Source organism: Dermacentor variabilis, chromosome 9 (genome assembly GCF_050947875.1).
Source record: "Dermacentor variabilis isolate Ectoservices chromosome 9, ASM5094787v1, whole genome shotgun sequence".
NCBI lineage: Eukaryota > Metazoa > Arthropoda > Arachnida > Ixodida > Ixodidae > Dermacentor > Dermacentor variabilis.
The window spans coordinates 108,347,475-108,374,409 of NC_134576.1; the positions used below are offsets into that span (position 1 = coordinate 108,347,475).

The 26,935-nt window shown below is 47.8% G+C and overlaps 2 protein-coding genes across 3 annotated transcripts in view; one reads left to right on the top strand and one right to left on the bottom strand.

Moving 5' to 3' along the window:
• Positions 1 to 23,800, bottom strand: part of LOC142557253 (uncharacterized) — a 51,565-nt gene extending 27,765 nt beyond the window's left edge. The window contains exons 1-3 of one of the 2 annotated variants that reach the window (XM_075668960.1): positions 22,941 to 23,797; positions 22,402 to 22,759; positions 20,565 to 20,703 (exon numbers count right to left, since the gene is read on the bottom strand). In XM_075668960.1, coding sequence (XP_075525075.1) covers positions 20,565 to 20,703; positions 22,402 to 22,759; positions 22,941 to 23,712 — 1,269 coding nt within the window. In that variant the 5' untranslated portion in view covers positions 23,713 to 23,797. Of the gene's footprint in view, positions 1 to 20,564; positions 20,704 to 22,401; positions 22,760 to 22,940 lie in introns of both variants that reach the window. The other variant, XM_075668961.1, reaches the window with a different exon arrangement.
• Positions 1,184 to 12,158, top strand: LOC142557903 (uncharacterized). The gene is made up of 3 exons (XM_075670105.1): positions 1,184 to 1,888; positions 4,787 to 4,986; positions 11,820 to 12,158. The coding sequence occupies exons 1-3, from the start codon at positions 1,184 to 1,186 to the stop codon at positions 12,148 to 12,150; spliced, it is 1,236 nt and encodes a 411-aa protein (XP_075526220.1). The 3' UTR covers positions 12,151 to 12,158.
• Positions 23,801 to 26,935: the final 3,135 nt, after the last annotated feature.

The window sequence follows — 26,935 nt, forward strand, 5'->3', positions numbered from 1 at the left end:
CTGCAACATGAGATTTAAGAAATAGGCTACGGAGGAAATAAAAAAAAAGGTCGGTATCAAAAGCAGCCGAGTGTGGAGAAAGAAGGAAATTTACCAGAATGACACCAGAGTGCGCCTGGAGCAATGGGAGCTGAGCTACAGAGAAATGTCTTGCCTTGTCTTGTATTGTCTTGTCTTATATCCTAAAAAGTAGCGCATACCCACTATGGGGGTTGGCGAAGAAGCAGGCGGTTCTCCGTATGCTTATAAGTAAAGCGAAACTAGATTTGAATAGAGGAGCGTGGGGCTATAGAACTGTAATTCAGAAGTCTAATGAAAATATTGTTAAGAATTTTGATAAAATGGGAAATGAAGTAGTAGGCAACATAAAATTGAAAAACGTCGCTTGACAGAAGTGAAGGATTGGGCAATACGGCGCGTCACTGCATTTCTTCAATGCTAATCGCATTAACCCGGATGTTTGTAGTGAGATATGGGCTATGGCTGATTTTTTTTTTCCTTATAGAAGTGTAACCACGGAGTCTGCTAAAACGAGAGAAAATTGGTAAATTAGATTTACTGAAGGAATAAACTATTAAAGATAACTGTAAATTGGCGTAGTTCCTGCCACCTTTCCGCCGAGTTACGCGCCTGTCATCTCTGCTCTGCCCATTGGAAGTGAATGAGTGATGCCTGCTCTCCGGTTTCTCTGGTGAAGTGTGGCCCCATGCGATGACAGCGTTCGCGGGCAAGCCCAGGGACTCAGTGCTCATTCCCACTTTCTTGCCAGAAATGTAAGTAGTTTTCGTAAATTGACAACAACGCAGCTAGCTGCGTGGGTTTAATTTTGAATGTTTACTCGAACCCCCTGCTGTCGTTTTGTTTCAGATCGTTTTTCCCTTGGCAGGGCACTCTCTCCGCAAGAATCGAAGCCAGAGGCATAAAGCCTGCGCATACGGTACGTAGGGGAAACCTATTGCTCCATTGTTTATTCACTGCTTTGGTAATCTTTCCTTTGCTGTGCCGCCATCATAGGCGTAATATTTCACGCTTTGAGCTTTCAGACGGCCGAGGAAAGCGTTTCCTTCCGTCGATATGCAGAGCAGGAGATCCTTCTCGTGAATGCAAGCTTTCATTTATAAGATACCGCACTCCAGCGAAAGGACCAGGCGCACTGCACCTTTTTCCTGCCTTTCGGTCGATCATGTCCCTCTGTCCCGAACGTTCCAGGAAGAGCTCTGGTCAAGATTCAGATTTTTCCGGAGACGACGCGGGCGGACACGCCGACGGCGAGAATGCGTCGGGCCAGGCCAGTGGGTCCCGAGGTCGGGACTTTGACCAGGAAGACGACTCCGGGCACCTCTCGGACGCGGAGTGGCGCACCGATTCCGGCAAATCGTCCTCGGACTCAGACTCGGACTCAGACTCAGATTCAGACTCGGACTCTTCCTGCGCGCGACGGTCGCCCCCGCAGCCTGACCCGGAGTCCAACTCGAAAACTCGGGTCAGCCCGTCTCCGGCGCCGACTCCCGTCGCGCGGAATCCACTGGTCCCGCCCAAAGCCACGTACGGGGGACTCGGCCGTCGTTGGTTGCCGGCCGCTGAGGCGTTCCGCGGTAAGGCGAGGAACAGGTATCGCGGCCGCGGAGGTCGCGGTTGGTACGGCCTGTCGTGCACCTACGACGAAGACTTCAAGGTCGAGGGCATCGAGCTGTACTTCAAGACCGTCGGTTCGGCGCCCTCCTTCCTCCAGCTGGAGATCGAGAAGGTCACCATCGACCTGACGGCGGCCGCCAAGGAGCCCATACTGTTCCAGCGGGTCACCTACAACGGCAGCCTGGTGGTCGTCGTCCGGTCGGCCGAGGCGGCTGCCAGGCTTCTGCGCGTGCGGCACATCGCCGGCCACAAGGTGCGCTGAGAAAGAGCTAACGAGTGGACTAAATGGTACAAACCCGTCGAAACTTCTGTAGCGGGAAGCCCAGTAACGAGGAGTAGGCGGAAAGGACGCTGCTATCGTTGTGTGCGTCGCCGCCAACGTCATCCTCGTTAATGTCGATATAGTATAAACATGGACGAATGAAAATGACCAAGTGGCAGCGTGATGTCGGGCAGTTAACCTCAAACAAAGTGACCTCCCCCCTTTCTTCAAGGTATACATCTGAGCGTTGGTTCTTGGAAAACAGTCCCTTCAAGGTTGGCAGACCTTTCATGTTTCGGCTTCCTATTTCATAAGAGCCTTTTCTTTATATTTTTTAAGACAAGGTTTTCTTTGGCCACTTCACACGGATTTAGTGTATCTCGGATCCGGCTATGTATGTAACCTGTTAATATAAGGGTCAGTTTCGTCACTTTAGCATGTCGTATGGAAACTCAACAAGCTGCCAAATTATAGATGTCAATCAGGGCGAGAAGGGAGGAGTAGCTATGGTAAGCTACGACTGACCTGTTAGTACCAGCAGCCGCCAGCCAGTGTCTACGTGCAACTAATTCGAACATGTATTTTTTATAGTCCTGCCGTGTGGTCACATACCACAAGAAAGACGCGATCTAGTTCGTGCATGCCACACGGCTACCAATACTGATAGAGGTGGTGTAAACGGCTAGGGCTGTAGAACAGAACTAAAACCACGACAAAAATGAAACCGCCTCTATGTTAATGACAATGGAAGAGAAGACAAAGATCTGCAAAGGAGTTGTGAGCCTTCATAAAAAGGAATAGCGTCTATTTGTTGTCATCCAATAGTAGACAAAGTGGCGTTATATTTGGCAGCTTGGACGGCCAAATGTGCAGATTTGGCCAGGACACGAGACATTTCCTCAAAAATCGGGACGGTTCCGCTAAATACTAGAAGGTTGGCAACTCTGTCTCCGAGGGGAAGGGCATACAGTTACTATAACCGACCCTAGAGGAAAGGATAACCCTCATGCATTGGAATGGGTAACCGCCAGAGTGCCGCCATGTTGCTACTCTGTGGAGTCGCGCAGGTGCAGACGATGAGATGCGAATCAGAGGAGATGCACTATCAACGTGATCCCCAGCCTACCGAGCATGCTCCCGGTACCGTGGCACCACCTAGTTCGCGTGCGTGCAACTGCACCCCTTTTCCGCACCTATAGATGTTACAACAAAATTTTATAAATAGCTAGTGAATCTTTCTAAAAAAATACAGGGAATGAACTTTGCGCCATCGTCCGTACGTATGTATGTACTACGTGGAAATGCTTCATTTTCCATTTTATTTCGAATGTATTCAGCGTTACGATGTTCAGAGATAGCAACATGGCGGCGCCGTTGCGGTTGCTACTTTTTTTTTTCGCCCAGGATATTCCTCTAAATTTCGTATACTGCCTCCGTAGCAAAGGGAGCAGGCATCACTAGGCATGCCGCGCCATCTCTGGGAGTACTCTATAACTATGGCGATCTGCGAGTGTGAGTACAGGTGCCGATAGTTGCATATGTACGTTTGCAAGCTGACTGAAGCGTTCTAAACACTTCAGCCAGCTGACTTTAGCCTGCTGCCCTAGGGGAACTATTAACGTCACCAAGATCACATTTATTTACAATGGAGAGCAAATTATGGCCGACTTTGTCGTGATGTAAAAAATATAAGTAAGGTGATTACTGCCTTTTCAACGATTCGGGATCGGTGGGTGGTGGTGACAACTTTATTGAGATTCTGCTCAGTTATGATCTAGCACGCCCGAGTCCTAGGATGGCCCCTCACGAGGAGCGACCCTTTCGGCCCAGGCAACGGGGGCTTCTTGTAGTTGTAGATAAAAATGTCACATGCGATAGGCTTGGTAACTCTGATGGAATAAGCTAACCTAACTGACATTCTTTAAATCGTTTCATTCCTTTGATATAACGCTAGTGCAAAGATGTCATATGCAATAAGATATTCTAGTTTAGGCTTCGTTTACCAAGCCTAAATTGATATAGGCCAGGAGGACTTGATACAGGCGAGGAGTATCGTATTAGCAGACGAATTTCAGCGCACTGCTGAACTTCTGTTCGCTGCGCAGACTTGGGCGCGCGTCTGGTGCGATGTCTCCGCCATCACAAGTGCGCAGGCTTGAACAAGGTGCACAGTCTCAGTTTTAGCCGCTGTCATAAGCACGGTCGTGGCCCCACTCGCCACTTAACGAAGACTAACGCACAGTAGTATTTTGGTCCTCCCTGTCTCGCAGGACGCTGTCTGTCTGGCACCGCGACACGTCGAATCGTTCGTCGCCCAATGAGGAGCAAGTGCTTTGTCGCAATCACTAGCGTCTGAAAGTATGCATAATCTCGAGGTCAGGATGTGTCAGCCACGTCGGAGGAGCTGAACAAACGCCCACGGCAGAGAGGCACAACGCGTGCCCAGGTTACGTCGTCAAACTGTCGTATTCTGTACGCTGGGAGTCGAACAAAGTGTGTTGAGCAGCTACACGACTATGACGAAATAACAAAAAATATGCTTCTTTTTTGCAAAGATGGCAGATACCATCACAATTTCTCTTTTGTACATATATATATATATATATATATATATATATATATATATATATATATATATATATATATATATAGACAGGCCCCGCCTTCCGGCACCTCATGTTTTGTAAAAATTCACCCAGCGTTACAAAAATTTTAGAAGACGCTCAAGCTGGCATCTTTTCGAGAAATTCGGTATACTCGGCACACGCGTCTCTGACGTCTGGGTAAAGTAGATCGTGCAGTGACCGTGTGGATAGTGTCTATATAATCAGGCTCGTACGCTAATATTTAACGTGTTCGTTTTTTTTTGTTGTTGTTTAAAACTTAAAGGTGGGCGTCAAAGTTTTCGCCGACGAGAGCAACAATGTCGGCAAGATCACCAACGTGCCGCTGGCCCACTCGGACGAGCAGCTGCAGGAGTGGTTCGTGTCCCAAGGAGTCATCCACGCCCGTCGCCAGGTGGTCTACAAGCGCCAAGTTGACGAACGCGTGGAACGCGTGCCCACCTTCAACGTGATCCTCACCTTCAGGTGCGCCACGCAGAACGGAGTGTGTCTGCATCTTGTTCGTTTATTTCGATTCGGGTCGGCTGAGTGCGAACTAACGGCGCAGTAAGCAGACGCACATGACACACGAAATTCAGACAAATCTCCCCCTGTGTTTATAGACCGTACAGATAAAATTCATCAACGTTTTTAAGACGAAACAAGCTAACTGCAGATGGAACCACATGGAGGAAGAAGCGTAAGAAATGATAGCGTAATCATTAGCCACTTGAAGTATTAGAAAAAAAAACACGATAATACCGCAAGACAACAAATACTTTTTCAACAGCGCAAAGGACAATGACGAGACGAGTGCACATACACAGCGCTGACAACAAATGCGTCTCAAAATGAGAATAGAAGCGAAATCAAACGAGGTAAACTACACAAAACGAGCCTACTGAAAAGACCAAGGAGAAAAATAAAGAGGACAAAACAATACAACCGATGCATGTTGAAGTGCGGTCTAATTCGCTGGTCTTCGTGTCGAGGCTGTCCTTCGCTCTGATGAGAGTAAGCCTTACATATGGTCACGTCATCGCGTTTTCCTTCGTAACTGTCGCTTTTTATCCTGAGCACTGCTGATACACTCTAAAAAAGGATAATCATGCCAGGCCTAAATAGACGCGAGGCTAAAGATTACGCCATTTACTTGAGCCCTCAGTATTGCAGCAAATGACACATTGCCACACCACACTTACTTATTTATTTATTTCAATGTACCTTACAGGCCCCAAGGGGAGCATTGAGTAAGGAGGGCGTCGTTTAACAAATGACAAGAGAAAACCGACATATGAGCGCTAAGAAAGGTGACAGCTAAAAATGTTTATAATCATCACGTTCTTGCAGAACAGTGTTACAAATGAAAAAGCCAAATCAATACAAAAAGTTGTCGGGAAAGGAATGAAAAGTACAGTTCACGGTAACATAAGAAGGGACGTATCACTCGCGCAATATAACGTACAAAGCGCGAGCACATAAAACAAACAAAATTGAAACAACAACAACACCCGCCGTGGTTGCTCAGTGGCTATGGTGTTGGGCTGCTGAGCACGAGGTCGCGGGATCGAACCACGGCCACGGCGGCCGCATTTCGATGGGGACGAAATGCGAAAACACCCGTGTACTTTGATTTAGGTGCACGTTAAAGAACCCCAGGCGGTCAAAATATCCGGAGTCCTCCCCTATGGCGTGCCTCATAATCAAAAAGTGGTTTTGGCACGTAAAACTGTATAGTTTAACGACAACAAAAATAATAATACGTATAGCGTTTGCGTCATCATCATCATCAGCCTAGTTACGTCCACTGCAGGGCAAAGGCCTCTCCCATACTTCTCCAACTACCCCGGTCATGTACTAATTGTGGCCATGTTGTCCCTGCAAACGTCTTAATGTCATCCGCCCACCTAACTTTCTGCCGCCCCCTGCTACGCATCCCTTCCCTTGGAATCCAGTCCGTAACCCTCAGTGACCATCGGTTATCTTCCCTCCTCATTACATGTCCGGCCCATGCCCGTTTCTTTTTCTTGATTTCAACTAAGATGTCGTTTACCCGCGTTTGTTGCCTCACCCAATCTGCTCTTTTCTTATCCCTTAACGTCACACCCATCATTCTTCTTTCCATAGCTCGTTGCGTCGTCCTCAATTTCAGCAGAACCCTTTTCGTAAGCCTCCAGGTTTCTGCCCCATATGTGAGTACTGGTAACACACAGCTGTTATACACTTTCCTTTTGAGGGATAGTGGCAACCTGCTGTTCATGATTTGAGAATGCCTGCCAAACGCACCCCAGCCCATTCTTATTCTTCTGGTTATTTCAGTCTCATGATCCGGATCCGTGGTCACTACCTGCCCTAAGTAGATGTATTCCCTTACCCCTTCCAGTGCTTCGCTACCTATCGTAAACTGCTGTTCTCTTCCGAGCCTGTTAAACAATACTTTAGTTTTCTGCAGATTAATTTTCAGACCCACCCTTCTGCTTTGCCTCTCCAGGTCAGTGATCATGCATTGCAATTGGTCTCCTGAGTTACTAAGCAAGGCAATATCATCAGCGAATCGCAAGTTGCTAAGGTATTCTCCATCAACTTTTATCCCCAATTCTTCCCACTCCAGGCCTCTGAATACCTCCTGTAAACATGCTGTGAATAGCATTGGAGATATCGTATCTCCCTGTCTGACGCCTTTCTTTATAGGGATTTTGTTGCTTTCTTTGTGGAGGACTACGGTGGCTGTGGAGCCGCTATAGATATCTTCCAGTATCTTTACATATGGCTCATCTACACCCTGATTCCGTAATGCCTCCATGACTGCTGAGGTTTCGACTGAATCAAACGCTTTCTCGTAATCAATGAAAGCTATATATAAGGGATGGTTATATTCTGCACATTTCTCTATCACTTGATTGATAGTGTGAATATGGTCTATTGTTGAGTAGCCTTTACGGAATCCTGCCTGGTCCTTTGGTTGACAGAAGTCTAAGGTGTTCCTGATTCTATTTGCGATTACCTTAGTAAATACTTTGTAGGCAACGGACAGTAAGCTGATCGGTCTATAATTTTTCAAGTCTTTGGCGTCCCCTTTCTTATGGATTAGGATTATGTTAGCGTTCTTCCAAAATTCCGGTACGCTCGAGGTTATGAGGCATTGCGTATACAGGGTGGCCAGTTTCTCTAGAACAATCTGACCACCATCATTCAACAAATCTGCTGTTACCTGATCCTCCCCAGCTGCCTTCCCCCTTTGCATAGCTCCTAAGGCTTTCTTTACTTCTTCTGGCGTTACCTGTGGGATTTCGAATTCCTCTAGGCTATTCTCTCTTCCACTATCGTCGTGGGTGCCACTGGTACTGTATAAATCTCTATAGAACTCCTCAGCCACTTGAACTATCTCATCCATATTAGTAACGATATCGCCGGCTTTGTCTCTTAGCGCACACATCTGATTCTTGCCTATTCCTAGTTTCTTCTTCACTGTTTTTAGGCTTCCTCCGTTCCTGAGAGCCTGTTCAATTCTATCCATATTATAGTTCCTGATGTCCGCTGTCTTACGCTTGTTGATTAACTTAGAAAGTTCTGCCAGTTCTATTCTAGCTGTAGGGTTAGAGGCTTTCATACATTGGCGTTTCTTGATCAGATCTTTCGTCTCCTGCGATAGCTTACTGGTTTCCTGTCTAACGGCGTTACCACCGACTTCTATTGCGCACTCCTTAATGGTGCCCATGAGATAGTCGTTCATTGCTTCAACACTAAGGTCCTCTTCCTGAGTTAAAGCCGAATACCTGTTCTGTAGCTTGATCCGGAATTCATCTAGTTTCCCTCTTACCGCTAACTCATTGATTGGCTTCTTGTGTACCAGTTTCTTCCGTTCCCTCCTCAAGTCTAGGCTAATTCGAGTTCTTACCATCCTATGGTCACTGCAGCGTACCTTGCCGAGCACGTCTACATCTTGTATGATGCCAGGGTTCGCGCAGAGTATGAAGTCGATTTCATTTCTAGTCTCACCATTCGGGCTCCTCCACGTCCACTTTCGACTAACCCGCTTGCGGAAAAAGGTGTTCATTATCCGCATATTATTCTGTTCTGCAAACTCTACTAATAATTCTCCTCTGCTATTCCTAGAGCCTATGCCCTATTCCCCCACTGACTTGTCTCCAGCCTGCTTCTTGCCTACCCTGGCATTGAAGTCGCCCATCAGTATAGTGTATTTTGTTTTGACTTTACCCATCGCCGATTCCACGTCTTCATAAAAGCTTTCGACTTCCTGGTCATCATGACTGCATGTAGGGGCATAGACTTGTACCACCTTCAATTTGTACCTCTTATTAAGTTTCACAACAAGACCTGCCACCCTCTCGTTAATGCTATAGAATTCCTGTATGTTACCAGCTATTTCCTTATTAATCAGGAATCCGACTCCTAGTTCTCGTCTCTCCGCTAAGCCCCGGTAACACAGTACATGCCCGCTTTTTAGCACTGTATATGCTTCTTTTGTCCTCCTAACCTGGCTCCTAACCCTGGCTGCAAACTTTAACAATCTTGCTGTCATATACACCTAACGAAGAATAAAAAAAGAGGCATCTAAGCCCATGCCATTATTTGCGTTAGAGAACGCCGGTTATTGTTATTTTGCCTGATTAGACATATGACACGAAATAGACGTCAGACAAGCTAACGGGCGCCTACACGAGCACAAAGTATATCTAGTACTTCGGAAGTGGTAACACGTTTAGGGGCTTCAGGCACACCACACAGAAGAGACTTCACAAGGCCACACACAAGTGGCTTCCGACGAAAATCCTCCAGTGCTAGTGCTTGCTCTATGACTTGAAATAAATTTTAAAAAGATTTATGATCCTAATAAAAGTTTGCGTTTAGAATTTATGTAGTGCGTTTTATACACAGCAGGCAACGGTATATGAGTACTATAGACCATTTTATCCAGGGCACGGCCATTTTGCGATCACAGCACCGTCTATCGTCCAGCATCATGCTGGTATCCGGGAGCGTGCTGGACGGTGCACAGTGAACGAGCTGTTGACGAAAAGTTGCAAGTTTCGCGTTTTCCTGAGATGTCTCAACAAGATTTTGCGATTGGGAAACTTGTTAGCGTGTCGTCACTAAGGTTTGAGCTTCGATATAGCCGCAATATCGAACAGCGACGGGCCTAGAGGTGCTGCCACAGCTCTAGGCCCCTCTCTGCCCACGGTCGACATAAGAAGCGAGTAAAGTCTGAACACTCTAGACGCGTAACACACGGGCAGCGTGTTATTATTGCATGTCAAGCCTTGGACTCTGTTAAGGTATCACTCAGGTGACAGCAATGAGGGGAGTCCGACATCTCTGAGTGAGAGGTCCCTGTGTGCCAAGTGGTCCGCTGCACCAGCGTACATATCAATCCAGTAACTATGGAAGCTCCGGGGAAACACGTCTCACTAGCTTTCGTGCTCCTAAAATTTTCCCAGTACGATTTTCTAAGCATTCTTTATCTCGTACCCGGACATCAGGCTTTACAGAGCAAAGAACTGCAAAATAACTCGATCAGAAGGTCCGTTAATATGTAGTACTCAGTAAAACGACCTGGTGACAGTGGCCGGGAATGCGCCACGGCCAACCGGAGGCACGCGGCGCGTTGAAATAATATACGCCCTCTTAGGTCTCGAGTGGTGCCTGTACAAAGACACCTCGGCGGCTAGAGAGAGATGAAAAAGGAACAGCTACGCTCTGCAGCAGCAACTTTATTTTCTGAATACAGCGCTTGATACCCGGCGTCGGGTCAGACAGCTTACCGGCGAGATTCTAAAGCGCGGGAGAGTTAACGTGAGCTAAGGGCGGCCGGCACACTGTAGGCATAGCTTAGGTTTTTGTTGTTGTTGTTTTCTGCTGCTTATCACGTGTGTGACTCCTAGCCACGATGGGGGATTGACCAAGAAATAGATATTTGGAAATTTAGCTGTGGTTACAGAACGAAACCAGCGGAACTCAGAGAAACCTCAATGAGGTGGCAAATTAAGCAGCACGAAGACTTTCTAGCCGTGCTTTTCAAGACTGAGCAACTTACACTTCACCCAGGGAACACAGGGATCGATTATTAGCATATAACGAAATCCTCAAGCACTATTATTTAAGCAGAAGCAATGCCACATGGTAAGCTTTGCAGAGCCCAAACGGTCACATTACGTTTGCTACAGACAAGGACATACCCATGTTCAGATTTTATTAACAGGATCTATCCGGAGAGGGAAACTCAAACCAATTGTAATAAGTGCAATGGCATCATTACTCTTGATCACATGCTTTGGCAGTGCCCCGCGGTCTTCACAGACTGTGAGAAGGAACAAGAATGGTGGCGGCAAATGCCACACAGTGAATCACTCTCTGACAAATGACGGGCAGTCCAGAATGCCCGCGGTGTGGCTGAAGGGCTCGGCCTGACAGTCCCAACGTGGGAGCGGCCCGCGTCAACCTAGGGTTGACCTTCAGGACCCTATAAAGTTCTTCATGCCATACCATAGAGAACGAAAACTAGAGAGACAAACTAGTTTCATTTTCTTTGTTAGCACGTACTGTTTTCATAATACGGCCCTAGTTGACTTCCACGAGAACGTCGATTGCGAAGCATGATTATCTCAGAACACATTTGAACAGAATAACTAATGTGCGTGCACGAAAAAATAGTTGGCTTCGTCCATTGGCACTAGGTGACCAACTCGAATACACACCTTTCGTTCATATCCCAGTTTGATCATGACCCGCCGTGGTTGCTCAGTGGCTATGGTGTTGGGCTGCTGAGCACGAGGTCGCGGGATCGAATCCCGGCCACGGCGGCCGCATTTCGATGGGGGCGAAATGCGAAAACACCCGTGTGCTTAGATTTAGGTGCACGTTAAAGAACCCCAGGTGGTCAAAATTTCCGGAGTCCTCCACTACGGCGTGCCTCATAATCAGAAAGTGGTTTTGGCACGTAAAACCCCAAATATTATTATTAGTTTGATCATGGGTGCCAACTTGTAGTCTATAGCCAAACTACATGCGTAGGTTCCACAGCTTTGCCTGCTATGCCATGCTTGCACTGACGTCATCATAGTCGCTATGCTGGTGCACCGGCACAGTGATAAGCTGGGTCTGTGCCGCCACGTCGAAGCTATCGATAAGATGACTTGCCCTGAAGTCATCGTAGCTGCCATGCTGGTGCACCGGCACGGTGACAAGCCGAGTTCGTGACGTCACGTGAAAGCTTTCAATAGTGTGAAACGGAGCATAACATCAGTGGTGCTCGACGGTGTATCCATCAAGTTCTCGCTTGGCCTCTTGCGCACTTCCAGGCCGGACAAAAGGATGCCCACAACCGTGGTCCCGAAGCCCGAGGTGGCCAAGTTCCTCGGCGACCGGCCTTTCGTCGTGCGGCCCCACTACGAGCCGCCGGTGCAGTGCATGTGCTGCCAGCGCTTCGGCCACATGGCGCGCTACTGCCTGCGCACGCCCCGCTGCAAGGTGTGCTCGGGCCCGCACAGCTACAAGACGTGCGAGCGCAAGGGCACGCCGCGCTGCGCCAACTGCCACGGCCCCCACGCGGCCACGTTCACGCGGTGCCCGCTGCGCCGCCTGGCGGCAGTGGAGAAGCGCTGGGCGTACGAAACCAACGACGACGAATGAACGGACAGCGCGTCTCATTTTCCCGGTGCAAGGGGGCGAGCAGGGGGTGAATTCCAATGGGTCGGCGTTCGGAGCGCCTCATTTCGTTGGACTTCTTCGAGAATCTATGGGGATCTATGATGTCTACCACTTCGGGAGCAAGTGCCCCCCCCCCCCCGCTAGCGATGAATACGAAACTATGAGCCCATATTCGCAAAAAGAAAATAGCAACAAACAAAAAGTTCTTATTCTAGTACTGTTCGCAATTTGATGCCGACCAATCGTGCTGGTGCGGTACAAATAGTTAGAGTAGGTAGCCGGAAAATGGCATGCAAACAGCACTCACAATAGGCTTTACAGAAGAAAAAGTAGGGAGCTCAACCAGACGCACGTCACACAGAAAACTTAATAATGATTATTTCTGGCCTTGTGGAGCACATGTTGAAAAAATACATGCTCACGTTGATATTTTTCAGTCAGAAGTTCTTTAGCATAGCGTTTGATTGTTTAGTGATTGCTTGGTTGAACTAATCACAACTGTAAACTCAGCTCAGCGTATCCGAAACGTTGATATATATATATATATATATATATATATATATATATATATATATATATATATATATTGTAGGCTTACGTTTCCCATGCTTCAACCAAAATGTGTATCAAACACACCGCAACATATATGATACGTTAAGGATTACAGCGTTAAAACATGAGAAGGCATGCAATATGAATGACAATTATTGTTAGGGGATGAGCCGCAGACATTCTAATCAGAGTACATCGCGGGGGCTGCCACTCGGCTCCGCCCAATTTGGCGGTGTGGTGCGCGGACTGCTGAGAGTAAATCCTTCTCACCTCCAGATTCGCGCTCTCTGAACCTGCAACTGGAATGTTCCAGATCTACCAATAGAACAGGTTTGATCCAGAAAGAGCAATAATTGTTGCGCCGGAAGTGCTCTGAATCCTCCATTGAAATTCACCAATAATTTTTGCACTGACAATCGTTCTGGACAGCCCCGAGGAAGATGGCGGTGGTAGAAGAGACCATCGTGCTAAGAAATGATGGTCATCATCATCATTAATGATGGACAATCAGGTGCGTCGGTGCTGTTAAAATGTACCTTTTTCTTTTTATTCCTGTTCTACTAGAAAATAGCAAAAAAAGCAAAAAAAAACACAATTCCTTGTAGATTTTCTCTTTTCTGGCACGGTGTGTCGTTCATTTGTCCTTTCTGATTATCTCTATTTTTGACATGGCACTGATTCGCGCTGATAACTGCAGCAAATACTCGTGGATTTTGCTTCTTAAGGGTGTCCATTTAATTTCTTCGTGTCTTTTTTTGGTTTGTTTAGTGTTTCAGTTTCTTGGGATACGTGGCGTTGACGTTTGGTGCATTTAACATTTAATACTGCATATCTTACAGGTAATATTAGCTGTTATTGCGTCAGGATCCAAGGTTCTTAACACTTGTTTCGTAATAGTAAATCGAAGAGCGCGCAAAATCCGTGAACTTGTTGCGCAGGCGCTACACTCGAAAGAATGCCTGAATTTACAAGTGTGATCAGTGTGTATTGAAGTCCGTAAATTCTGTTGTGAACCAGCAGGTAAGCGAGATTTCTTGTGTGTTTTGCCTTTATAACCTAAGCTTAAATTCCCGTTCTCAGACCGATGCTTGAAGAGGAAAAACGAAACTGTAATTTGTATTTTCAAGTAGGCGTAAAACGTTGAAGTGCCTTCACTATACAACTGGTTCACCGAATCAAATAAACCGTGTTGCATTTAAACGAGAAAGCTGCTTTCTGCTGACTCTTGAAATAGTTTGATTTAAGGCTTCGGACGTTTAACAAAAAGTTCTAAATAATTTGTATTTAAAAAAGAAGTGGTGCGGGAACTTTATAAATTCGTAGCGCTATGACAAATGCCGGTATCACGCTTCTGTAAACAGCATCAATTAGAGCATATAAATGGACAAACTGGATTTTTACAAAGTGAAACAGTTGCCATTCTCACTCGCGTGTGTTGTACAAATGTACGACCCAAAATTAGTGGTATGCTTCAGAGTGATGCATCGTACATAAATTTTATCCGCTTTGGGTGTCTCAATAGAAGCAGTTTACAGAATTGTGACAGAATTGTGTTTCTTCTTCTTAATGCCACGCTACATAGTTGTAATCGTGATTCTTCAGTATTTCGCAGTTTCGAAGAATTTCTGCGAGAACGTCAATAGGCTAAATAAAGATCTGCTCCCTGTAGTCATGATATTAACTTTTAGTCTTAAATGCGGCAAACCTTGTCGCAATACGGACAGGGCGGTTGCCGAGAAAAACGATTTCTGCTTTCCGCTACTGAGATTTTTCGCTTCTTTAGTTTATAATTAGTTGGTGTTAAATATTGGATCGCGATTCTTTTTAATGAATGATTTTGTTATTGGGATACTTATTGCTTCACCTATCTTCACTGCTTCCTTCACCCGGTCGTCCACTAATGTGTTAGTCAGCGTTATCGTCTTTAATGTAATCAAGCCTTAATTCGCCTTGCTTGACTGCCTGTGTCAGGCGAAGTACCGGTACGATGGAAGGCAAATCTTTTGGAATTATATTAAAAATATTTCAAATGTGTTTGACGAGAGACGAACAGGGCAGAAGAAACTTTGGGACGCTGTACGCTTTCTCTGTACTATGTGTCTGTGCAGCATGCGACTTCATCTCATCCGACATGCTCGTTACATGCTTAACCTACTGACCAGCAGTTCGTCTTAGAAATTTTATATCCTTAAAGGCATGCAATATTATATTTTGGCAGGATGAAGGAGGAGGAGGAAGAAGGTGCAAATGACTGCCTAATAAAGTTATTCAGATTTTTTTTATGTCAAGTTATTTTATCTCGAAAATTTTCAGAATATCCTTATTAAACTTATAAATCATATTCCTTTGTTGCCCCGCACTACAACTCAAATCTAGTTTTGTTTAAATTCTAAACATCCCGGAAAGCGCTTGCTTTTTAGCCAGTCCCCTATGGTAGTTATGCAACAGTGTTCGAGAGACAAGTCAAGGCATGTTGTTCAGTGACCGCGGTACCAAATTAGTTCGACCAATGATCTTGCGGACTTGCGTCACACCTAGGAAGCGAGATCTGACACAAATATGTTGGCTGAGTGGCCACGAATGTTTGGCTAACCAAACGTAAACAGACTACCTACGATTTGTGGCATGATTAGACGTTCACACTAAGAAAAGGCCAATAATACAGATTTGACGCCGCATAAATCTCGCTCACTGTATCTCTGATTTCTCAGTAATCTCATTGGTTAGTCGCCAATAAAGTAACGGTTTTTAGTGGACATTAAGAAATAAAACAGAATATTTCAATCCTACACTAACATACTCAAAATGGCTCGGTCGAAATCCAGGACGGTTTGCTTTCCTTTCTACAGCTTGCTGTGTATTCGATTGGACGCATTGGTGGCTCTGCTATGGTTGAATAAAAGTGCGAAACATGTTTGTGGCTGCCACCTAATACTTAAATATCATGTTTATATTTCGTTTTGAGATAAGGCGTTCTTCACTATTGCCTGGATTAAGTTTTTGCCCAGCTATTGGTAGCTATACAATCAAACATTCCCCGATTTTTCTCAATTGGTGTAATCGAGAAATCAATCTAGCGGTGTAGCTGCGGTGTGCGTCATACTAAGGCGTTTTTTCACAAAAGTATGTTCCGTGTATTTTTTTCTACATTTATTAACAGAGAGATTTAGCGTGACCGGTATTCCGGCAAGCGCGGGCGGTTTGCCGGTTTAGCGGGGACGTAAACGTTAGTGGCCAGATTGGTGGCGCCAGCTGGTGGCGCAAAGCTCAACCACACAAACACAAAGCTAATTACTATATTCTACGTAGCTGCTGGCGTAAATTTTCGATAATGGCGTAATCGTGTTCACAATTACGCCGCTGCCAACAGTTTGCACCAGTAGCGAATCAGGATATAGTGGGTTACTGCAGTTTTAGCTCTGTGTTTGTCTGGTTGAACTCTACGCTACCACGCGGCTGCACCGCTCTGGCCACTCATGTTTACGCCTCCGCAAATTTGGCAATCCGGCGAAACCGCTCCCGTTTACCGGAATAGCGGACAGGCTAAAGGTCTCTAATATCATTCGTGATTTCTTGCGTTCAATTACAACGAATATGAACCAAAACTTAGAAGCCAGGAAAGGTCAGAAGCAGCGAGAATGTTCATCCTTTTCAACATCAAAAATATTGAGCGTCTCGGTCATGGTAGAAATCAGTCAAGACATAGTTTCATTGCGCGTAGCCTTTTGTCACCTTTCAAGCTCTACTATCGTGAATTTACGTCAGAAATGTTGCGCGCAAACTACTCAACGCCGACGCAAGCAAATCTCAACATTGTAAACTTCGTAGACTGCCAGAAGATCCAGGTGTAATTGTAACAAGCGAAAAGAACAGCGCAATAAGCATCAGCTAGTAAGACATGCATGCGATCTACAGTCGAGCGTCTCCACAAGGAACTTGTCCACAACTAAATGACCTGGAACTAAATGTTCCATCAGCAGCTGTGCAGTGCGCGACCTTTACAACGAAGTGCCCCGCATAACGAATTTTGGAGGCACCAAGCACTTCGCTATAAGGGCATTTGAATGCACAGACTTTATTATAGTAGGAAGTGTAACTAATCGCCTGAGGGGCAAAATAATTTTGGGGAAACCTTGGCAGTATTGCTGGGACAATTGGAGGAGGGAACATACCAGGCAGTTTGCACTCAGGGCGGTCAAAAAATTTGTAGTGACGAAGCTTCAACAAATCATTAGTTTTGTATGGCTTACCTAGAGCTAACTTCACCTTTCTAGGCGAGCTAACATTCCATCTCAGATTTTTCGGCCTTTCAAATTCTCAGCCAAAACTTTGCAGAAACGCGTTGTGCCTAGGACATCGTGAACGTTAGAATTTAAATATACGGGAGTTTATAAATATGCATAAACACAAGGAAAACAAATGTTACATTAACCAACAAAAAGTGATTTCCGTGAGTAAAATGCAGGCACATGCATTAACTAGCGCGACCATCGCAGAAATCATTGGCATCTATCGCCGCTTGTCTTATCCTCATTTCATATACGAATAGCGAAATTACTAATCGCGTTATGGCACAATCGATCAACAAAGAATTTCACTTTAGTACGCCCTTTCGCTTGGTCCCTCTCTGCCGAGCAGGTTTGACGAGGCGCGGACAGAAGAAAAAGAAACAAAAAGAATCCCCAAACTCGTGGGCTAAAGAATAGTCTGCCAAATATTCGAAGAACTCAATTGTCGTCAATGAATTACCGCGTTATTCTAGAACTGGGACAACGATATATACGGATGGGGGCAGATCATTCCATACGCGTTCTTCATCAGCACTAGCGAAACATGTCGCACCTCCTTTCTGGGTTCGTCTAGGAAACCTTGTGACATTGAAATACACGAGCGAAGTCAGCACCGTGCCTCGGCGGCTAGCTGCACAGCCTCTCGCCATTCCTCCTCTCCACGAAAAATGTGACACCAGAAAGGCGAGCAACGCTCGGGGACCCTGCCGCCATGGCACCGAATACCTTCGCCGCTGAAGTGGACTCGTCGAACTCGTTGATGACTTTCCGTCTCGTGTTCTTCTTGTACGCGCTCCAGCCCTCTTCGGCTCCCGCGTCGGTCGCTTGCAGGTCCAAGCTCCAACGCTCCACTTGCAGCTCCGCCGCTCCGCTTGCAGCCCCGCCGCTCCGCTTGCAGCTCCGTAACTCCGCTTGCAGCTCCGACGCGAGGCACCTGTGGTTGTCCAAGAGTAATCGACGTAATCAAAGTACGGTGCCGCCGCCAAGTCGCGAGCCCCGATTCCGGCGTACAGTGCAGTCCGGTGAAGAAGCTGCTTGCCGAGAACCCAGAGAAAGAAGAGGTGGTACGGCGCCAAACAAAACCCGAGGTACGAGATGCCGGCAGCACCTTCCCACTCTCGTACATGGCAGGTCGGCAGTACATTTAGTGGGTCGCCGCGCAACGTCGGCGCTTCCGTCGACGCCAAATCCGATCGCCTCGCCAGCGGTTCGGTGAGGGTCAGGCGACTCCTGAGTGGACGCCAGCTAATGTCCGGGTACGTTCCACGGTCACCGATGAACCACACGGGCTCGGGCGTTATCCAGAAGCGTGAACATCTTGCCGAATCTGGTCACCCCGGAATACGAAAAACGGCCGATGACGGTGTGGCACACCGCTACGGAATGCGTCCGCGAGCTCGTCGCCGATTCTGAAAGCCAGTTCGGAGACATCGGCAAGAGCTCCTACTGTGACCTTCAAAAGACGCGCTAAGCGTGTCGCCATGGAGAATAGGGGGGAGACGAAGTCTGCACCCTCCCCACCTCAGCGGCACTTCCGCCAACACCGCTAGTGTCGGCTACCCCTGTGCCGAACCGCGGATTCCTTGTGCTCGTGTTGGTGTGGCGTTGACCTGCGTGTTTTCGACGCGAGGGAGCGTTGAAGATTGAGATCATGTGCAGCAAGACGGCCAGGACGATGGCGCTGAGCAGCAGAGCAAGCAAGCACGCGCCGGTCAGCACTAGGAAGGAAAGCTTTGAGCGTTTTTGGCCGTCGTACTTGGTACCACCGGCAAGTGGGCTTTGAAGGTTACCCTGCAGCACACAAGAAATACGTTTGGACTTCGGTATGTCAGGCAAATAATTACGGTCTTTCGTGGAACAGTTATTTACTGCAGACTCGTTGATTATTAGCGGAGAAAATAGACGGCGAGCTTCGCCTTTTCGGATTCTGCCCCCAAAACGCGAGCCACACGTCATAGGAACCATGCTGTAGAGTAGAATTACCTTGATGCTTCAAAACCTCCTGAAATATTTGTTTCTGGGTGTTTCAGAGAGAATAGGGGGGAGTGGGAGCTTCATTTTATTCTATAGTCGTTCATAAGCGGGTAGAGAGAGCGAAAAAAAAACGAATGCGAAATTTCACCTTTTTTTTCTTTTTAGATTCTTCACCCACACTGCGATCTACTGACGGTAATAGGACGCCACGATTTCGAAGACAGAATAGTGTTTCTGAACCCTCCACATGCAGGAAATAGCCCCAGTGGGGGAAACGGTGTCACCCACACATTTCGTACCCCTGTTCTGTCTCTGCTGCCTTTAGAAACCATCTCGCATCTGAATTGCGCGCGGCACCCTTGGACCTCTATAGTTAAATCGCAAGGTCAGTTGCGGAATCCAGTTCGCTTATCTTGCTACTCTGGCAGGTGATTTGAAATACCAGCTTGAGCCGGAGTTATGTCTGCAGTTAAACCATCTCGCGGCACTTAGCAAAGTCGTCTCGTCCCCAGCGCAGTTTAGGTTCACAAAATAATGTCTTACCAACTATAGCTTCCCAGCAGAGACTCCTCGAGTTCAATCAGCAAACGTTGCGACGTTTCCAGAAGAGTGAGCTAACATCTTGTACTGATTCGATATGGTTTTCTGAGTCCATTTAACCAATTTAAAATTTGTGCTACCCGATTAAGAAAAAAGTCTTCCATTTCGCTCTTATTCACACACTTATTTATACACTCGTGCCAGCTTTCCAAACACCTACTGTGTTTCCCTTTGCCGGCAGAACTGGGGCATAACGAGGACAACAAAAAGAAAAAAGAGAAAGTTTGACAAGTTGGCCTTTTTTATTGCTGTTGGTTTGTGATTGCTCAGCGCAGTGTTCGTCAATAATAAGAGCTTGCCTTGGGACCCTGTCACGTCCTTTGTGTATCGTCGTGCAGGAGTTACTATACAAGGAGGTAGGAGTTCGCTAGAACTCATGCACAACGTTTTGATGCTACAATTTCTCTTAGCGCTTTTCTTTTTGTTATTGCTCATTTTTTACGCGAAGCTGGAACAGCGAAAGGGCGAGTTGCTTGGCCCGTGCTTTCTGACATTTTGGGCAGTATAAGATTTTGCAATTGCGGATTTTACAATAGCGTTCGTGTGCCTGACCGCGGGTGCGTAGTATACGTATAATGTGCATCCTTATGTACCTGATCACTGTAATTTCTACGTAGGGCACATTCGCGCATGGAAATACAGAGGCCGTCTAACTTAGTAGTATTCCTCAATAATCCCAAGACAAAGGCGTGTCGATCATCCGTAATAACCGTGTGCGTTGTCTTTAGCGCGCAGTCAACTGATCAGTGGCCCTCACTGTTGTATTTGATGGTCACCTCGTTTTCAGTCTTCTTTTACCTGTGTCTACGCAACTATTTGCCCATTTCTGGAATAACAGGACTGACGCAAGCTCCTCCGGCCGACCTTTACACCTTTCCTGTCAATACACTTTTCTCTCTATACCTCTGTTGTACTTATTGTTTCCGTCTTACAGTATGGCCCAACGAAACAAAAAAGAGAAAAAAGAGGTCATTTGCTCACGTGACGCGGGCTGGAAGGCGAGAACTTGTCGTTCGCAGACTCGCGCCACGGCCAGGTTCGAACGGAGGACCGAATTTCGCTGCCGGGGGGAAATGCGCCTGGCTTTTCGCGGAGCGCTGAGGAAAGCTGGATGGAAGCCCTGCATATATATTAGCGTAACCGTCCGTTTTGTCAGAATGGCGCGGCGTTTCGCGAGGACAAAGAAAAGAGAAAACCGCTGATCCCAAGCATGCGTGTTGGGATTTTGCGTTAATGTACTGCATCTGCCACCCAACGCTTGTAATGTAGCGGTTTAGCGCTTAGGTTTGTGCTTGTTTCGCTCCCAGTGTTGGCCAGCTCGCTATAATGACTGACTGATTGTATGAGGGCCCTCTTTTACACAGCGCGAAAGACCACCGACGAAATCTGGAGTACTGCACGTAAGACCGTCTCGAGTACCCTTGTCACCTTCCTGCCTTGCGCGCACGAGAAAACACAGGTCGAGCCGAGCCACCATGCTTCCCGGCCCACCCCATGGCCTCAGAGATGACGCGCGCTGGCAAAAAAAAAAAAAAGAAAGCATCAATGCCGCTAGCGCGTCCGGCTGCCCCAAGGTGGCGTTGCCGAGCATCTTACATATATATATATATATATATATATATATATATATATATATATATATGTGTGTGTGTGTGTGTGTGTGTGTGTGTGTGTGTGTGTGTGTGTGTGTGTGTGTGTGTGTGTGTGTGTGTGTGTAAAGAAAATAAACATGCCGTACGCAGACACGCGGAAAAGCGACTGGCCTTGTATATGCTATTAATATGCAATCAATATTTAACATTCACTGGGCTTAGCTGCACTAATTTCTGCTTGTACGGCAACTACACGTACTAATGAAAGAGTAAATAACGTAATTTTCGATCATTTGACGCGCGGCGCGCAATTTCTTGCTCCACCCAGCCTTGGGATTGGTGCATGCAGCAGGTAATGCACGAAACTGAACGGAGATTTAATTCCGCCCGAAAGGGCGCAAACATTTTTAAAGGTGCATACTCCCATTTGTACATATACTCTTAAAGAATTTACACCCTTTGGGGTTATCTTGTCCCATCTGTCTTGCCCGCACTTCCTTCCTTTAACGCTGAGAGCCCGGTACTTCCAGCATTATCAGCATGACACGGTGTTCTCGACAGCCGGAGCAAAACCTGCCATCACGCTCAATCTGCAGGAGGACATGCCCACCCTCGCATGCTTTCCCTCGCACGTACAGCATAAGGCGCGCAGCCGTGACGTCATCGCACTAAGACTCTACGCGGAACGGCACGACGACGCCGACGGCGAAATTTCGCCTGGGGTGTCTATATAATTTACGAAAAAAGCTAACTTTGTGGAGTCTTCTGATAATTAGACTGCTACGTCAAGATTACCAAAGGTGTGATTATCGAAGCACGCTACAACGCTCTATACCAATTTAGTGTTTGTATTTATGTCCATTAAAGGTATCATCATCTTCTTCCGCTTCATCAGTCTAGTTCCATGACTATTGCGGGACATGCGCCTCTCCCAGCGATCTCCAATTACCCGAGTCTTGCGCAAGCTGATTCCAACGTGCGCCTCCAAATTTGCTAGTGTCATCCCCCGCTCCAATTCGCTGACGTCCTGGACTGCACTTCCCTTCCCTTGGCACCCATTCTGTAACTCTGATGGCCCACCGGTTATCTACCCGACACACTACATGCCCTGTCCAGCTCCGTTTTCTTTTTTTTCTCCACGTCAACTTGAGCATACCATGCATACGTAAGTATAGGCTATATCTTTAAAGTATACAGTGTGTAAATATGTATCGTACCAGCATTACCTCTGTGAGATCACGGGTGAGGCAGTTCCTGAGGACCTCCCTCCATATGCCCCCGTGGAGTGGGGCAGTTGTGATGTGCCGAGCTCGAGGATGGTGTTGTCGTCCTCCGAAGCGACATACGGGGTGGCGGAGGGAGACGTCCGTCCGTTTGGCGACGAACTGCCACTGGTACCGTCCGCTCCACGACCTCCTCGCACAGCCATCAGGGCTTGGGCAATGTACCGGAACCGCGGGTCCTTCAGAGATATCGTGGGCCTAGGTCGAGCTTCGGTAGGGCTTCTGGTCGAACCTGCATCGCCGGCCGGCTTGGCTACGACTTCGTCTTTCGCAGGCTGCGGCTTCGGGGCTGCCGCTGCTCCTGTAACCAAAGAGGCGAAGTCCTTACATACCAAGAGACGTGTTCCTACAAAGGGTTCTAGCGTAAAAACATGGGTGGGACATGAGGTCGAGGCAGCAATAAAATATATGACCATTACGGATTCAAAATATTCTGAGTATATGCCACTTATGTTAGCCATATAGTTCCGAAGATTTCAAACCTGCGTTCCCAAGAAAAGCTCGGCGAATTGGTGTGCTTCCTCCAGATGGTGAGCTGCGACCCTTCGGCGAGCCGTCGACAGCCTTGGCGGGTGACCCCTCAGCTTTTGGCACACGACCGCCAGGAGGCGTGGAGGACGTGCCCACTTGCACCAGTATAGGTTGTTGCTTAGGCGAGCTTCGCCGTTTCGGCGAAGCGCTTCCGGATTTCGTCGGTTTCGCCGGGCCTCGTGCAGGGGACTGGTCTCCCGTTTTTGGCACCCGTATATTGTGCAATTGCATCGGCGAACCCCGACGCACTGGCGAAGCACCACCGGGTTTTGAAACACGAGCTTCGCCCTGTTTCGGTGAGGACGTGCCAGGTTTTGAAGACGGGTCTCCCCTCATCGGCGATGTCCTACGTGTCGGCGTGCCTCCTCGCCCAGGCGAACCTCGAGGGGACGTGTTCGGTCTCGCCGAGCTGGGAGAGTCGCTCGCCACCGTTTTCTCGTTCATGTTCGCCGGCGAACCTCCGCGGTTTGGCGAAGCGGTCCGTTCTGGCGAGGTTTCCTCGCCTGCCTCGCGCACTTCGCCGTCTCGTTCTGGTGGTGGCGAAAGGATGGATGACGTAGGCGAGTGTTGACTTCTCGGAGACGCCCTGCCGCCGCTTCTCGCAGACTTCGAGGATTCTGCGTCTTTCGGAGATGTCCTCGCGTTCGTGGGGCTGTTCTCGCCAGGTCTGCTCCCTTTGAAGTGCTGTGCTGGGCTAGAACCAGACCATTTACCGTCCGCCATGATTCGGCTTCCTTGTTTTCTTCTTTTCGTCCTTGCAAGTAGCAAAAGGCGTGTTAGGGGCGAAAGTGATGATGATGATGGGCTCAAGAATTGTGGCACGTACCTGTTATGTGCGATCGATGAAGAGTCGGGTGGGGCCCCCGCAGGGGCGTCTGCGTCAGCAGGCGTTTGGTGTGTTGCGACACCACGTACCCGAGCACACGAGGGTTGGACCCTCCCGCGTGTAACCGTGCGCGGCTTAGCCGTGTCTGGGGAAAGGGGGATCCTGGGGGTTGAGCCGATGCCGGGTGTTTGGACCTTTAAGGCCCCCCGGCGGAGGCAACACACCTCTTCGGCCTCTGCTTCACATAGACGGCACCCCCGGACTGACCCACCCGGGGGAAATCGGTAGTTGCCTTTTCCTTTCTCTCTCTCCCTCAAATCTTCGCCTTTCTCTCACTTTTAATCTTTCCTGTCCTCTCTTTATTTCCGTATTACTTCCGGCTTCGTAGGCGGCGAGGGTTAACCTTGTGCACTATATCCAGTCTTGGGTATATGTATTTGGTTATAGCGGGGTTGTACCGCTGGCGTGCACAGAACTGAATATTTGCGTCCTGTGTCGTCCCCTTGTTGGGCTCCATGGTGGGCGGCGGCCATCCCTGCCGAAAAAACCATACTTCTAATGGCCACTTCTTTTCCCAGACTACCTGATCGCCCTCAGAAAAGAGGGCGCACCGAAGATATTTTCCAATTTCTTGGGAACAAACAGCCAAACTTCCCCCGATTCCATGTAATTCATTCAAACAATCCTGAAAAGACCATGAGAATGATTTCTCCTTTCCTCGTATCTAAGTATCTAACTGAAACTCTTGGTACAGGCTATAAAGCAACGAAAATGGCTACCGGCGATCTCCTTCTGGAACTCCGCACTCCGAAACAGCTTGAAAATCTTCCTAAAGTTCAGTCATTTGGGGAAATCCCAGTAACAGTAACCCCACACCGAACTATGAACACCAGCCGTGGTGTTGTTTCTGACGACGACTTGATGGAGCTCACACAAGCCGAACTGTTGGAAGGCTGGAGTGAGCAAAACGTGATCAATGTTAAAAGAATCATGCTAAGGCGCGACGGCAAGGAGATAAAAACCAAGCATCTTGTATTGACTTTCTCCTCAAGCATTCTGCCTGAGACACTCGAGGCCGGATATGTAATGCTACGGGTCAGGCCGTATGTTCCAAATCCTCTCCGCTGCTTCAAATGCCAGCGTTTTGGCCACAGTTCCCAGAACTGCCGAGGCCGGCAGACATGTGCAAAATGTAGTTCCCATGATCATGCCTCTGAAACGTGCGAAAACGCTCCACACTGCGTGAACTGTGATGGCGAGCATGCCGCATAGTCGCGGTCATGCCCGTCTTGGAAGAAAGAAAAAGAAATAGTCACAATCAAAGTAAAAGAAAACATATCATTCAAAGAGGCACGCAGGTGGGTTGCATACCTTCCTAAGTGCAGCTTTGCCGAAGTGGCGCGTCAGGGGGCTGCGTCACAACGGCCTCCGGCTGCTGTCCGACCCACAAGCCGTGAGTCGGCAGTTACGCCATCTGCCCCCGCGGTGGTTGCAGCTAACGCTGCTCCGTTAACCCAGCAGACGGGGCCACCGACCCCGAAGGTGGGCGCAGCCGAGGCTACCCCAACCTCCCCGGCCCCATCCAGCGCTGGCAACAGCCGGCGCAGCCAGATCCCTCAGGGAGCCCCATCGGCCTCCGGGCTGGTGGGCGCAGGGGTCTTGCCTTCTGAGGCAGGACCCTCACAGAAAACTTCTCGCTCGCAAGAGCATGTGTCCGGCGCCTTGAAAAAGGCAATGGACACTTCACCTGTCCTCACGGCGCGCCAAGCGCCTAAGGAGCGGCGAGGCTCCCTCGAACGCTCCAAAAAAGGCAGAACCCCGGTTACAGGGCCTCGCAAGAGCTCTGTGATCTAAGGCATCACTTCCGTTTCCGTAAACACAGCACCAATTCGCTTTAAATATGGATACACAAATCATACAATGGAACGTCAGAGGTCTCCTTAGAAACCTTGATGATGTACAAGAACTGATCCACCAACACAATCCAAAAGTGCTGTGTTTACAGGAAACACACTTAAAATCCAAACTCACAAGCTTTCTCCGACAGTACATAACTTTTTGTAAAGATCGCGATGATGCTGTCGCATCATCGGGCGGTGTCGCCATTGTTATCCATAAGAGCATTGCGTGTCAACTTTTACAGCTACAAACGCCTCTCGAAGCAGTGGCGGTTCGAGCTCTCTTTACATACCCCCACATTACAAATTAACGAAACAAGAATTTCAATCCTATATAGATCAATTGCCAGAACCTTATGCTGTTCTCGGCGATTTCAATGCGCACAGCTGCCTGTGGGGCGACTCTCGTACAGACGCGCGAGGTCGTCTCGTTGAACAGTTCCTTTTCTCTTCTGGTGCTTGTCTTCTGAATAAGAAGGAAGCGACATACTATTCTCTTGCAAACAGAACATTTTCTTCAATAGATCTTAGCCTAGTCTCCCCGTCACTACTGTCTGAACTTGAATGGGAAGTTAACGACAATCCTTACGGGAGCGACCACTTCCCGATACTACTAAGAACATATAAAGAAAACGAATGTCTACCACAGGCTCCTAGGTGGAAAATCGATACAGCCGACTGGGAGAAATTCGGAACCTTGACTAGCATATCATGGGATGACATGTCCTCGTTAGAAATTGATGCTGCTGTGGATTACTTTACAGCTTTCATTATAGATGCCGCATCTAAATGCATACGTGAAGTAAGTGGCTCGGCATGCAAACGGCATGTCCCGTGGTGGAACGATGAATGTAGAGTCGCACGTAGGAATCAAAACAAAGCGTGGGGGTTGCTACGTGCTTCACCCACTGCAGAGAATCTTGTTAACTTTAAGAAAGTTAATTCTCAAGGCAGGAGAATTCGCCGACAGGCCAGAAGAGAGAGTTGGCAAAAGTTTTTATAGAACATCAACTCGTTTACAGATGAGGCGAAAGTCTGGAACCGCGCAAAATAGAATTAGAGGGAGACAAACATATTCACTCCCTCTGGTAAACACACAGGGTGATACGCTGCAACATCAGGCAGACTCACTTGGGGAGCACTTTGAGAGTGTGTCAAGTTCAAAACATTATTCGAAATCCTTCCTGAAGTATAAGCAAATAGAAGAATGTAAGCCACTCAA